This window comes from Osmia bicornis, chromosome 9 (assembly GCF_907164935.1).
Source record: "Osmia bicornis bicornis chromosome 9, iOsmBic2.1, whole genome shotgun sequence".
Lineage (NCBI taxonomy): Eukaryota > Metazoa > Arthropoda > Insecta > Hymenoptera > Megachilidae > Osmia > Osmia bicornis.
The window spans coordinates 6513054-6527276 of NC_060224.1; the positions used below are offsets into that span (position 1 = coordinate 6513054).

The following is a 14223-nucleotide window of genomic DNA, read 5'->3' on the forward strand; positions in this document are numbered from 1 at the left end:
ATAGAGTACATTTACCCCTGCCTCCCTTAGTTCAAAGTTTGCAAAATTCTTATTTCCAAATTTATCGTACCATCTAAAATTTTCATTCATCTATTAAATCCGAGGTGACATTTTTTTAAAAGGTAATATCTAGCTGAGAAATTCACCGGTCCTAATTTAAGCTTTGCATAATCCTCCATCGTATTATCCACAATCTAGAAAACGAGATCTTAAAATATAATACGTATAGCTGCGAACTAAATTTTATTCCCAGAAGATAATGAAATTAATTAATTAAACAGAACAGTTTAGTATAGTATTTATATTTTATTTCACAAAATTAGAACTCAAACTTTACAAAATTTCCACATGCTACAGAATGTCTTTATCAATTCATGAGATTGTATTTTCGATACAATTATCAGTAACGCGATTTAAAATCTAGATAGAAATATCTTTCCAAATCCAATAAAATTAATCATATTTTAACCCATCTATCAAATCGCAACTGTATCTTTACAAAATCTCCCCTCGTTATATCGCGTATATCTATCGGAATATCGAATACAGGATTTCTTCGTGTTCGATATTGAAATCGGAGTAATTCTCGGTATACGTAACCATCACTAATGAGGCTGTAACTACTTGTTGCAGGGACGCGTTGACCCGGACCTTCGATATGAGCGCCGAGTTACGTCTACAGTGTTTGCGGAATTTGACCGATCTGTTGTCCCGCACGTTTAAGGAACAATTTGTGTTCCCAGCACTCGGGCACGAGGACATAGGGGTGAGCTTCTCTCAACTGGCCGAGCTGTGGCAGCAATGGCTGCCCCAGGAGGCTCTGGACACGTTTCGAACCGGTGAGTACACTGAATGCCGTTTCTGTCCGTGGCTTTTACCGCACCAGAGATGGGAATTTCTCGAGGCAGAGCGAGAGGGTGAGATGTCTCGTAATAGAGAGTAGGGCTGCTAGAGAACACGAAAATCGGATTAAATCAAAAGGGACAGAGACTTAAGACCGTGGCTTCCGGGAAGAACGTATGCTGCTTGCGAATTAATTGTTTGACGGCAGTGCTTCCGTAACCACGTTTCTGGTTAATTGTAATTTACGTTTGTTCTTTGCATCGTTGCATTTCATAGAGAAAATTGTAGGATAAATGGAATAGTTGAGGTAGTTGATCAATTTTATTGGAAAATAGCTGCTCTTTTATTTACCGAATAAATGAGATTCCATAGCGCCGGAAACTGTTTTGTGTTCAGATTGATTCACGGGATGTCACTATCTCAATTTATTTGAATATTTTTATTGTTATATAAAAATAAAGACGGGTTAAATTTAATTTTTCTACGGTGCTATTCACCTCAGTTTTATTATAGTATTAATATCAATCTTGAATTTTTGGAAAATCGCTCTTCATGAAATTGCAAGCAAATAAAATCCAAGTCAGCTAGATAAAAATTTGTCGAAACCATCTTCATGCCCTCGATTTCAATAAAAGTCCATTAGCGAGCTCCGTTGCCCGAAGGAATTAGGGGGAAGATCACGATAGAAAAGACCGTATAAACCGCCGGCTTAAGCTCATCCGACGATTTCGTGCACTTGTTACAGCCGGATATTACACGATAGAGCAGCGCTCGGAAAAGTATCGAATCATCTTCTTGAACACAAATTTGTGGCTGAATATGCATCGTACCGGAAGCAACACGATCGATCAGCAGGATCCTTTCGAACAATGGTCCTGGTTCCAGTTGACCCTTGAGAACGCTCGGAAGAAAAAGGAGACGGTGAGTTTCCATTTTCTTTAATCCTTTGATGACCGACAGGATTACAGAATCCTAAATATTAAAATATTCTATAATTTACATTTATGATAGCTTAAATTCTTCAGCGTGTAATATATTTATATTTATTTATCTATCGAAGACAAATTTTTTAAAATTAGAAAATTTAAACAAAATCAATTGACATCAAATTATCAAACTCGTAATGAATGAAATATTCGCGTTTAATCGAAATGTAGAGGAATAGATTGAAGGAAATAATTCGTAGAACTTTTGAACATTCACGCACAATGGGTGAAAGAATGGTGGAAACTGGATTGCTCTCGTAAAAGGAACTTTGCGAAATCTGCAAATTCTGACGAGAAATCGGGAGAAAAGAGAAAGACAGGAAGGAACATTCGCTGGTTCGAAGTGGCGTTAAAGGAACTTTATTGGGGAAACGTCAATTCCTCGGGATGAAAATTGTGTGACGCCGGTATCAACGTTGATGCCGCTTCGTTTCCTCCATTTTGCTCCCTGTCGCGATAAATTATTTACACGGGACGTAGTTATCGGGACGACAGGCTATCAGTCAATAACAGAACTTCCGGCCGGGAGCTTTGCAGTCCGAAAGCGAACGTCGGATCCGCTTTCATCGCGTGGGACACAAAGTTACCGAGGAAATATTAATATTCGATATTGTTCGACGTCTGGATGATCGCTTTGCTACCATGTACACGTGAACAGAATGATATTGCTTGTACAGAATCATCGTTACGTATAGAGACTGTCGAGCAAATTGATTTATTTCCAACGTCTTTTGTGAAGCGATAATTATTAATAAAATTTTTATTCGTGAAATTCAGATCATTGGAAGATTTGTTTAAATGAAAATTGATAGATTGATAGACGTAATAGAAGTAATGGCAAATATTAGAAAATTATGATATTAAAGATTGATTTTGAGAAAAATATTTTGAAAAACTATGCAGTCACTGTTCTAGGAAACAGCCCTTTCAAAATTATATTTCATTTAAGATTACCTTCTTTCTACATTGATTTATTTTCACCTTCTTCTACTTCAGAATTTTCTCAATAACATAGCTGCAGGGAGATCTTGTCTCAGTTTTATTTAATATTCTATATTTGCAATTTATTATCAACTTTACAAAGTACCGGATCCTTCTGAAAGTTATTATAATCATGAAACTTTATGTTCCAAGGAAATCGTGCTTTCTTAAACGTACTTGCTAGATCGATATTTAATATCTGAGCTTATAAGTTACGAGGAAAACAGTATAAAAACTGGTACAGTTCAATAAGCTTCGAGTACTTAAAGTCGCGTCTAACTTTCAAATCGAAGAAGGTTTAAAACCTTCGTAACTGCATCTCGCATAGAAATATCACGAATCGATTTATTTCTAACAATAAATCGACTTCCGGCCTCGATTTCTAGCGTTGCGTGTCTTTAGAAATAACCGCCCCGAACAGTGTGAATCACAGAGCTTCAAATTGTTCCCTCATCAAATATTGAACGTGGACGTGTACCCTATTATTTTTTTTACATCAGCACGTTCACTTCCGACATCAATCACGGTAGATTTAATTATATATCATTTGAAGATGATACAAAAATTGTTGTAAATTTCATCTTTCTAGTAGGTGATAATACATAGTGTGATAATAGATTTTCTATAGATAGAAATATGATGGCAATGCAATTGTGTCTTAAGTGAAAATTGAATTTTCCAAAAATCAAATCGAACAATTTTTCTATCTTCAAATATTTTAATTTTGGCAGTTATAAGCTGAAATTTTATTCACAGTGTTTCTAACACAACCAGCCTGCAATTTTATTTGAGAATTAATAATAGACTTGCTAAATAATAGAGAACCGATTATAATCACAAAGAGAGTTCCTTTATTTCCCAATAAAGGAACAAGACCACTGTTTATCGAGCTTCAAAAGCAACGATGCAATCGTATTCATTGGGTTCCTTCAATCATCGATACTTCAATCTCCGACAAGTTCATCGAACAGAAACGAACTTGGAATGAAACCGCGTGATTTAATTGCTTCACAGAAATTCCATGAAAGCTGGAAGATGGGCTCGATCGATCGGGGAATCCTTTCCTCAAAGAATTCACTCAGCCCAAGCTTCGGGTACCGCAGAAATCGAACAAAAATCTATTTCATAACGCGGTCGAAAGAAAATTCTGGTCGTGGAATTTTACGATGGAAAATGAGATCGTCCGTGAATTTATTCCACGGCCAATTACCATTCGTTCAGCTGGTTCTTTGCATTGCGAATTTTGCTCCTTGCCGAGCTGCGATTTCCAGGAGATCGGTGTCGGGTAACGCGCTGCCTCCAGCTATCGATTATCGATTACGAGCCGACGGGTGTTTAGAACGTAGGGAATCCTTCAACCAACCTGGATGCTACGACCGGTGATAAATTATGGAAGGACTTTGAATTCCATACACGGGACCAACGATCCATATAACTTAAACCTTTGCACCAGCATCCCATTGATCTTGATCCTATGAGAGCACAGTGACACAAGCTCACTAAAATCTTTTATACGAATTTTAAACATATGCAAATTGAACAACTGAAAATTGATACAAGTATATCTTTTCAACATTCTGATTATCTTACGACTTTCGATTGTTCATAATAACAAGAAAATAAATCTTCACCGAAAACCTATGAAACACCAGACCCAACAAATGAACGAATCCATGCAATTAAGCATTCTAACAATCATCAAACCACAGGAGAGTGAACGTTTAAAAAAGGAAACGTTCATAAATTCTCAATTCGGCAATTAACACCAAACATCGTTAAAACGGAATCCATTGAAAATTGAAAAGTACGAATAAGAAAATGAGGTTGAATTAACAGCAAGGATAATTGGCGAAGCAGATCCAGGTAACGTGTCAGCTTTCCAGCTTTCATCTTTCTATAACAACGATAAATCGTTTTCCAAACGGTCCGTGAAATACCATTGAACGTAGCATTCCCCCGAGATTTCCTATAGAATTTTCCGAAATCCTGTGTCCAGATCCGAGCTGAACAAAGAAGGTAGAAATCCGATTTTACCTCGACAGATATAATCCTTCTTCTGTCGTCGCTCGTCCATTTCCTATTCATTTTATCGCATTTCGTTACGTATTCGTTAAGAGTGAAACAATTCCTAGCATGAGACTCATTCGATCCGATAATACGATTACAAATTACGAGCGTTTAGGTGCGTCAGCAGGTGAAACTGACCAATCAGCGACACCATTGTTGGCCAGTTCGATTCGTTCGCGAACGGATTGAATAGGTCGGTGATTCTATTTTCTTTTTTTTTTTCTTTTTTTATTTCACCTATCGACGAGGCACTTTCGAGTCGAAATCAACGTCGTCGTTGTTGGTCGTGCAACGAGGACCATTCAGTAGGCGGAAGAGATTTATACGCGATTCCGTGCTTTCTCGTTTATTGCTAACCGCTAGAAATGAAATTCAACCTTTGCTCGACTTCTCCCCCTGCCGGATCAATAATATAGAATACAATTTGTTTTTCGATGGCTTGAAAGTGATCGGACGTTAAACTCGTGATTGATCGTTTGATGCATGTTTAATCATTGCACCGCGGACCGCTAAGAGAGCTGCGATCGAAATTCAATTTTATTTTCATTTTTATAGTTTCAGACTATTCTTTTAAATATTTATGAAACTCTCTCGTTACAAATTTGTATTACTAGATTTAGATAACTGAAACATCGTTGTATATTTTTTACACTTGGATCGTTATCGATCCAGAGGGTTTTAATTAAGAAGTGATTTAACGTCGCCTCGTTAGGTCCCAAATTTATCACACAATATGTAGTTCCATTTAAATCGTCCAACTAAATCGGTGTCGCGAAGCTCCAAATAATAAAGAGAATGGTTTCACAGCGTAACGGAAGCGTATTCTGTCGAAGATAAGACAGCTTCTTCCGCCAAGTGTAACACCCGAACTACATATTTTGTAAGGCGTTCTTTGGCCGTGTGCACTGAGCGCGATGAACGTGTGTATGCGCGAGCACGAGCATTATAAACCTTGCCATCATATGCAGATTCTTTGAAAGCATGCTACGTCCCATTTGGATTGTATACCTGCGTCGCAAATTGTATGTGCACGATCCAGTGGAAAATAGGCACTCGGTTTCGCCTCCTGCTCGAACCCTGCTCCCTTTTCTGTCGCAGACAAGCACCGATCATTACGAATCTCCTCTACCCTATACATTCGATTCTTTTTATTTTAAACACCACTGCTGCGTGAGTCGTGTTGCAACATTTTGAATATTCATCGAATTTTCCAGCTTGGTTACATGTATCGCTTATTCGGTAGAAATTTATAGTGTTGCACTGTTATAGTTTACGACACGGACAGTAATTAATTTAGATGGATTAATTAAATTTCGTGGTGATCGATGTGAGGTAGAAACTACTTATCTGATTAAACCATTTTTCATCAATTTGAAAAATTAAAAGGGAAAGAAAGAGAATTGAAATCCGTTTATCAATTTAATATCGAGATCAATTTTCCAGCAACGTCTGAAAGGAAATATGAAATTTCATCAGGGTAAAATAAAAGGGAGCATCTATACGCGAAATGGAAGAAAGAAATGAACTAAACCACCAACGTCAATTGCAATTGTATCACTTGAAGTTTAATATCGTAATAGCTACTGTTTGTATATGTGAAGAGTACGCGGTCATTTCGAAATTGTGCTTCGATATCGATCAGATGCTATTATAGTTGAAGTACCGTAACGCTGACGGAACTTTGGACATGATTAAAATGGAAAAAGAAACGGACAAACGTTGGTAGAAAATGCAACAACAATTGTTTCGAGGTACTAACCCCCATAGCGTTCTCCGCGAATATATATCGGTTTATGGTCTTTCAAACAATTTTACGATTCCTGAATAGTATACTGTGAGCCTGGGGCTTTCAATTTAAAGATCGTGCGATCATGACACTCGGTGGACAATAAAAGCTGTTCCGAGTGTTCTATAAATAGCGTTAATGTTGAATAACTTATTTAATATACTTTCATAAATAATTTCGAATGATTCGCGACTATTATAAAAAATTTTTTCTAAGAGAATTACCGGGGTGATTATTACTGCAATAAATTTTTCTTTATATATTGGATTCTCTGAACAGGGGGTTGTTTAATTAGAAAATTACAAAGATGGAAAATTGCCGTTTTCATTTATTTATTATCGTTGCTATCTTAAAGCTTTCGCGTAATCAGTGCAGAAAAATTTTGCAGCGATGGAAACGCGAAGGAAACATACGAATGCATTTCCCACAGGCTACAATGCATCGTTCTTTCCAATCAATCAGCAGAAAAGAAGCTACGAAGTGTCTTTCTTGTTGCTTTACCTGCGTCGTACGTGTGTTATTTCTTTAAAAGAAGCTTCGTTCTGGTTCGCATCAAATCGAAACGCTTTTATATCGGAAGAAACCCGAAAAAATCTGACTGGCTGCGTGAAATTGAACTATTTCGAAGTGAACACGACGGATCGATACGACACGGTTCCTGTGCTTTCTTTGACAAAGGCAAAGGGAACGAGCCTGCTATTCCGTGTCGAATCGAGTACCGAAAAAACTCGTTTCTCGTTTGACGAGACGATATCGAGAAACTAATCCACGGCACGGGATGTTCCTGCAATCTGTTGCAAATATAAAAAAAAAATTTTGCTATTTCGAGAATTTGTCGATAAATTCTTTCGGTGTGTCAAGTGAGTGATATTTAAAAAAATTTTTTTGCTGAAATTCGAACTATTTAATAAATCACTTTCATTCCTTTATTAGTGAAGCGATTTATATTTGATTGATTAGAGAGTGATTTTTTTATCGTTGATGAAATTTTTCAAAACTTTTGCCGAAATTTATCAGTGTACTTTTGAGAAAATCCTTATCCCTGATTTGGAACAATAAAATTCCGACAAACACTCGAACTTTAGCGTACGTGGCATGCGATACAGTTGAACGTTCTCTGTAACGGCCAATATTGTTCCTCCGCGGTGGAAAGGAAACGCTTGCGAAATTCCAGCCTCGAATATTAAATATCGAGGCGAGTGGGTGGCTGGTTGGAATTCGTCAGCCCCTTTTCCTGCGACAAACTGCGAACCTTTGCGAAAATTCATCGCGCCAACGTCGTTTAAAGACGCACGGCTTTTTTTCTCGATATCCAATATTCAGCTGCTGCCACTCTTAGGGTGAGATTTTCTATCAATCTCAGACGAGTGCGTCTAAACTGCATCAGGTGCATTCAAGTGCAATGGAGAATGATCGCGTGTACTTCTTTAATTTTAATTACTTCATTTTATACTTTTTATGTGCAAAATGACAGGAGGAATACATTTATGCGAAAACGAATTGTAAAAGTGCAATTGCATTGTGCAAGTGCATCGGTGCATTTATGGACAAAGTTATATAAAGGGATTTTAGTACAAAATTTTTGCATCTGAAATTTGATTTTTATTGTTTTAATTTGCAAAATTTCTAATTTCACTTGTCATTTTATTCGATTCTTTTCTTTTTTTTAAATTGAAAATATCTACATAAGGATGCTGCATCCAACCAAAATCGTCTTTGCTAGAAAATATCACTCTCATCGGGACACACGAAATTATGGACCACCATGGAAAAGATGGAGAATGTCTCGCGATACGAAAGAGGTTGGTTAGAGGTTCATAATGTCAGGTTAGAGAATCGTGCCTACCGAACCGCGTAACACTTATCTCTTTCAACCGGCGAAGTTTCGTTCCCTGGTGCCCGATCGACGGCGTTCACCGTTTAAAGAAACCTACTTTTTCCCCATGGTGCAATTCGTTCAGAAGGAATCTCCGTGCGAATGGAAAGAGACTTTTCCTTCCCCGTTCCTATCCTCTTTTTTTTTTCTTCTCTTATCAGCTTAACGAGCTTTTCTTTATCCAGCCGACAACGCTTCTCCGGGCTATTCTTTCATCTCGCATTTTCTTCACCTCTTTTCCAGTCCACTGTGTACCTTTTTCCTTTTTCTTCGCTCTTTGATTCCTTTTCTATGCTCTTACGTATGATCCTTTTCTACGTTGATGTTGTTTTTATCTTTCTTCTTTAGCCGCACATGGAAATGTCCTGTGCTTTGTTGCCTCTTCACCTTCACCCTCTTAAGTGTCTTTATTTCCCTTTTGTTTTTCAAGACTTTTTTGTTCCTCGATCCTTTCGGGACGATTATACGGTCTGTGTTTTATATCTCTCTTTCCATAAGTCACTTTCTTTTAGCTGTACCCTTTCTTTTTCCAACATGATTATTATTTTTCCTCTTCCACTTTATATTTACTCGTCTTTCCGTCATGTTTCCTTGGTTTTATTAGCTGAATGTACCTTCATGCTTCCTCTGAATAAAATTTTTCAGAAGAAATTTGAAATATCTCACGAATTAATTTTTCACGTTATGTCAGAACATGTACGTGTCAAGATTTAATAGAAGCGCGAAGGTTTTAACTTGATCATTCGTTATTTCCTGTTCTCATTATCTTCATTTCTCTCTTATCTTCTCGACGTGACGTCTGTTCAAGCTTCTTCGCGGAATGAAGCTCAAGCAGGCTGTTTATAAGCTCGAATCCCGGAGCGGTACGATGCGCGAAGTAGGATCAGCCTGCGTCTAATTTCGTGAACGTGCTCGATTAGTCGTATCGCGCCTCCTTACGTTCGAGGATCCGTATCCTGTGTCGATCCCGGATAACACTTACGATATTCCATTTGCCGATGCTAACGAGCAAGTTCCTCGTTACCGCCTGATACTGCTCGCGTTTCACGCACGATGCTCGCTCTACTCGTCTATTTAGTCGAGATGCAGTCACGCGACAAGTTCCGGGGTTAAAATTCATGAACTGAGCACGGCATTCAGCTTCGGATATACCTATGCAGATTTCAATTCAATATTTTGCGATATTTCAAAAATATCTGGGCGACATTTCGTGGTTCAATTAACTCAATTAACTTAAGAGTTAATTAATCCATTTGAGAGCATTAAATTGGAAGTCTTTTAATTTTATTAATTAGAATTCTTTTAATCCATACGTAGTGTCTCAAAGTTATTCGTGATTCATTGATCAAAAGTGATCCCGTATTGCCTGAACGAAGGTAAGGACTATGTATACTCTTCCAGAAGCGTATAACTGCAAATAAATTGTACGTTTTGTCACTGTCGAGATTATATCAGTCGTGGAATAGACCAAGGTTCTACCTAGGGCTTTCGAGGGTTTAATGTAGAAAAGAATAGATTTCTCAAGGCATTGATTTACATACGATTTTACCGTCATAAAATTCAACAGGTTCCACGAGCCTCTCATGAATTTCTCGCGTTTACAGATCGTCAGTTTGATATTTGCTTTTCTTGAGATTTCTGTATTACTGGGGGGGTTGGTTTGAACAGTTTGAAGGGATATGGAGATTTAGTATATGGAACGAGTTCGTGATACGAGTTTATGGAATTATTAGTGACGGTTATTTCCCGTCGGGGTTCGGTTTCAATTTGGATGCCAGGGTTCGGAATGAATAAGGCCGGTTATCTGGGTGTAACACCTTTTTGATTACATCTAATCGCGAACTTTGTGTTTGTTACAGGTATACATCGTGGGTCATACACCACCTGGGGTGGCCGATCGCGAGAATGGTGCCGCAGCTTTCAGTGAAAGGCACAACACCAGATATCTTCGATTGATCCGTCTCTATTCGGACATCATTCGTGGTCAATTCTTTGGTCATTGGCATTCTGACACATTTCGTGTGGTTTACAGCGATACTGGTACGTGGTTGACCCTTCTTTTTAATAGACTATTGAATAGGGTGAATAAGAGTGACCAGCACACAACCCTTTAATCTCTTGCTCTTTGAGGATTTGTGTCTATCATTAAGGCCATTGTGTGTCATTTGTGTTGATCAGTTTTATTCGCTTATTACTTTTTATTTTCAGAGTATTTTCATGTTATTAAATCATTCGATAAAGGAATATTAACACAGAAATTCTGAACAATATTTTTAGTCTATTAATTATAACTACCTTGATTTACAAAAACACTTCATGCACGGTTTATCAATTGAGTGATAAAGTTTGAAGGTTCTCTCATAAATTGATGCAAACTATTTAACGTAGTAAGCTGCGTTTGCCGAGTTGAAACGTGTTCCAGTTTACGTGCAAAAAAACGTACGGAAAACCGTCTGTTTCGATTCTTTTACTAAACTATGTCGCGAGTACGGGCTGACGTTAAAATCTATAAAACGCATTAACTTCCGAGCAGATAATTACTCGAGTATCCGTGCTACTTCGAAGTTACGTCGGCAATGTAGACCCAATGACACATGGTCGTAAAGAGAAATGGAACGATTAATTTATCTGCATGTTCGAAAATTAATAACGTTCAACGTAAATAACGTATCGTTTGCAACTAGCATGCGAATAATGCTTCAAAGGCTATTACTTCTACCCTTTCAGTACGATAAAACCACATGTACGTGTTTATGAAAGGTTTTAATAGCCTGCAAATTCATTAAGTTTTTTAGTAATTTCTTGTACTTTTGATACAAACGAAAGCTATTTGTTCATCGGAAAGGGACATATATATTTTTTATTATAATAACTCGTAATTTTCTGTGTACTCTATTTAAGACGACTAAAATGGGTTATAAAGTTATTTAATATTGAATGTTGACTAAATATAAATTGAAATTATTTTGCTTTATACGTTCTGTTACCAGGTCTGCCAGTATCTTGGATAATGATGGCGCCAAGTATATCGCCTCGCACCACTGGAGGACCCAATAATCCAGGTTTGAGATTGTACAAGTTCGAAACTAATACCGGTCAGGTAAGTTGAAAATCAGCTATACGTGGCGTCCATAGTGATGGGTGCTCGATACTCTCTTGCAAGTTATCAAGCAATTGAAATAGAAGTAGATAGTCTAATGCAATATTTCAAAATACCTTGAAAAATGAAAGAAATGATAGATAGGAAATTTTAACTAGAAAGGATAGTATAGTGTCGCGTGTAAATTAACCTTCTTTAATTAAAAGGAAGTGTCCCACTTGCCTTGTGAAGACAGAAAGTTTCAGATTAGGCTCTCCCTAGCTCCTCAAAGGATCTCCCTAGGTTCTCCCAACATCAAAGGGTAGCAGACCCTCCCTTTACCCTTTGATTCGAAATGATCCATCATACATATTACAAAAATCGAACGATCGACTCTTGAATGCCCTATATATTCGAATCGATTGAAAATGATTGCCCATCACTGGATGTCCATAATCTCCATCCATCTGTAAGGGTGGTTTATTTATGCGTCGTAACGTTCACGATTGAAAGAGGCCAGAGGACATATACATATATACGTAGATTTTCTCTACCTGTTCTGTTGCATTCAGGTGTTGGATTATACGCAGTACTATCTTAATCTGCCGGAAGCGAATTCAAAAGGGGAGGCGAACTGGTTGGTCGAATACTCTATGCTCGAGTACTACGATCTTCAGGAAATAACGGCGATCACTCTTCACGACTTGGCCGACCGATTCACGCAATCCGATGATTACGCTTTCGTCAGGTGGGTAAACGGATTATAGGACCGACAAATTTTTCCAATCTACCGGGAGACGTGACCGCGATCGTATCGCAAACTGAGGTCATCGATCATCCCCGTTTGCGGTATTGACTTGGACGGGGGTTCGAACGCGTTGTCGTGGAAAATGAAACGTTAGATTGATATATGCTTCGGCTTTACCACCTGCTATACTTCCTTTTTCATTTTCCTTATTTTTTCTGATTTTAAGACGAATTCATTCACGGAGACGTATTTTATATTTAATCGATCGTATGTGTTTTATATTTCTGGGTCTACTTTTTAACTTGTCACCAGGATCATGTGTAAAATAATTTACTGAATTACCCCACCTTGTCAACCCCCTCACAGCTAATCATTTGTCCATCCCCCATGTTATTTATGCCCATACAGATATTACGCTGCCAATACAGTCTCACTGCCTCGAGAAGTAGAACAGATTTGGGGTTGCGGAGGTTCATTGAATGGAGCCTGTGTCCTTCATCATTATTGTACCGTCACCCGGCTGAACATCGAATCCTACAACGAGTGTTACTCGTCCTACGCTTATGCGCTCGCCTCTACTGGTCCAGCCGCAGCTCGATTATCGTTAAACCTGCTTCTGCTGCTGGTCTGCGTGGAATTGCTGAGGAATCGGTAGGTTGGGACTTGTTGGTCGACGCGAAGCACAGCTGCGAAACGAACGAGCATAACGCAGCTCTTGCCGCGCCATCGTTGACGGTACTCGCGCGTACACGAACCACGCGAGCGAGCTTGAAATCGTTGAAAGATCGCGACCGACACCCGTGTGTCCGCATGGCAGAGCGTAGGAGAACAATCTTAACTTCGTCTCTGTATCTGTCCTATTTGTCCACGCGTCTTCTTCTCTCTGTCGTTAACGCGCGAAATGAACAGATCCGCTCGTTAAACGAGCGCGACGATTAACCGCGCCGCGGAATTTCACGGTCCCGAGCACGATTGACTTTCGCTCGGGGCTGTTGGCGGAGTTCGTCCCACCGCAAACAGAGGACTGGCTAACGCCATCGCGAAACGAGAGGGAGATCTCGAAGCTTTCATGATTCGGTTTGTCGTACACTGTTTCAAAGTTTCTGACTGTAATTCCTGTACAGGTGGAGATCTTTCCTACACTACTGATGAAATTCTTGGAAAAATTTCTTTTCGAGTACCGTTTATACCCGGGAGTCTCGGGCAGTGGTAAATGGAACAGTGTTGCGCGAAAGGGAGATCGGTTTAACCAAACACAAAAGTAAGAAAAAGTCCTTGATGTTGTACTTGCTTCTCTTAAGCGTTCGGTGTACGTTGTTTTTAACACGAGAAGAATATTTATAACGCGTTTTACGCGTCTAGATCGGTACACGAGTAACGACGCAATGAAAAAAAAAAAAAAAAAATAAAAGGCAAAAGTGAACTCGCGATCTACGATCGATCCCGTGAACCGAAAATACACTTCGGTGAGCGTCGCGCGGCTTCGATCCATCGTCGACGACTGCGTCGAAGCGTTTCATAGCTTGAAGAGCCATTATATTCGTACCATCATCATTTCGCGATTGTCGGAACAATACAGTATTTCTTAATAAACGAGTCATGGATTTGTAGCCGAGCGGTGACTTTATTTCAGATCCCATCATTTCGTGTCAGGCCCTTAACCCTTGGAATTCTGTTCCTTCGTTTTCTATTTATATCGTTTTTCTATGGGGGAGGAAAATTAGGAACTTGCAAGGGAGCACTTTCTACCATTGAACAGAAAAATAAAAAATTTTGTGCGCGTTTAGTAGCCTACTATTAAAAGCTTTTATTAAATTTTTTATTTTTCTGACGTAACAGTAAGAAAGTTTCCCTTGT

General features: G+C 38.7%; 1 protein-coding gene across 4 annotated transcripts in view; it reads left to right on the plus strand.

The window, feature by feature from the left end:
• LOC114874448 (acid sphingomyelinase-like phosphodiesterase 3a) overlaps positions 1-13976 on the plus strand; it is a 68813-nt gene extending 54837 nt beyond the window's left edge. For all 4 annotated transcript variants that reach the window (XM_029183721.2, XM_029183720.2, XM_029183719.2 and 1 more), the window contains 6 exons: positions 634-839; positions 1589-1764; positions 10399-10579; positions 11530-11639; positions 12191-12366; positions 12775-13976. In XM_029183721.2, the coding sequence (XP_029039554.1) occupies positions 634-839; positions 1589-1764; positions 10399-10579; positions 11530-11639; positions 12191-12366; positions 12775-13021 (1096 nt within the window). In that variant the 3' untranslated portion in view covers positions 13022-13976. The remainder of the gene's footprint in view (positions 1-633; positions 840-1588; positions 1765-10398; positions 10580-11529; positions 11640-12190; positions 12367-12774) is intronic.
• Positions 13977-14223: the final 247 nt, after the last annotated feature.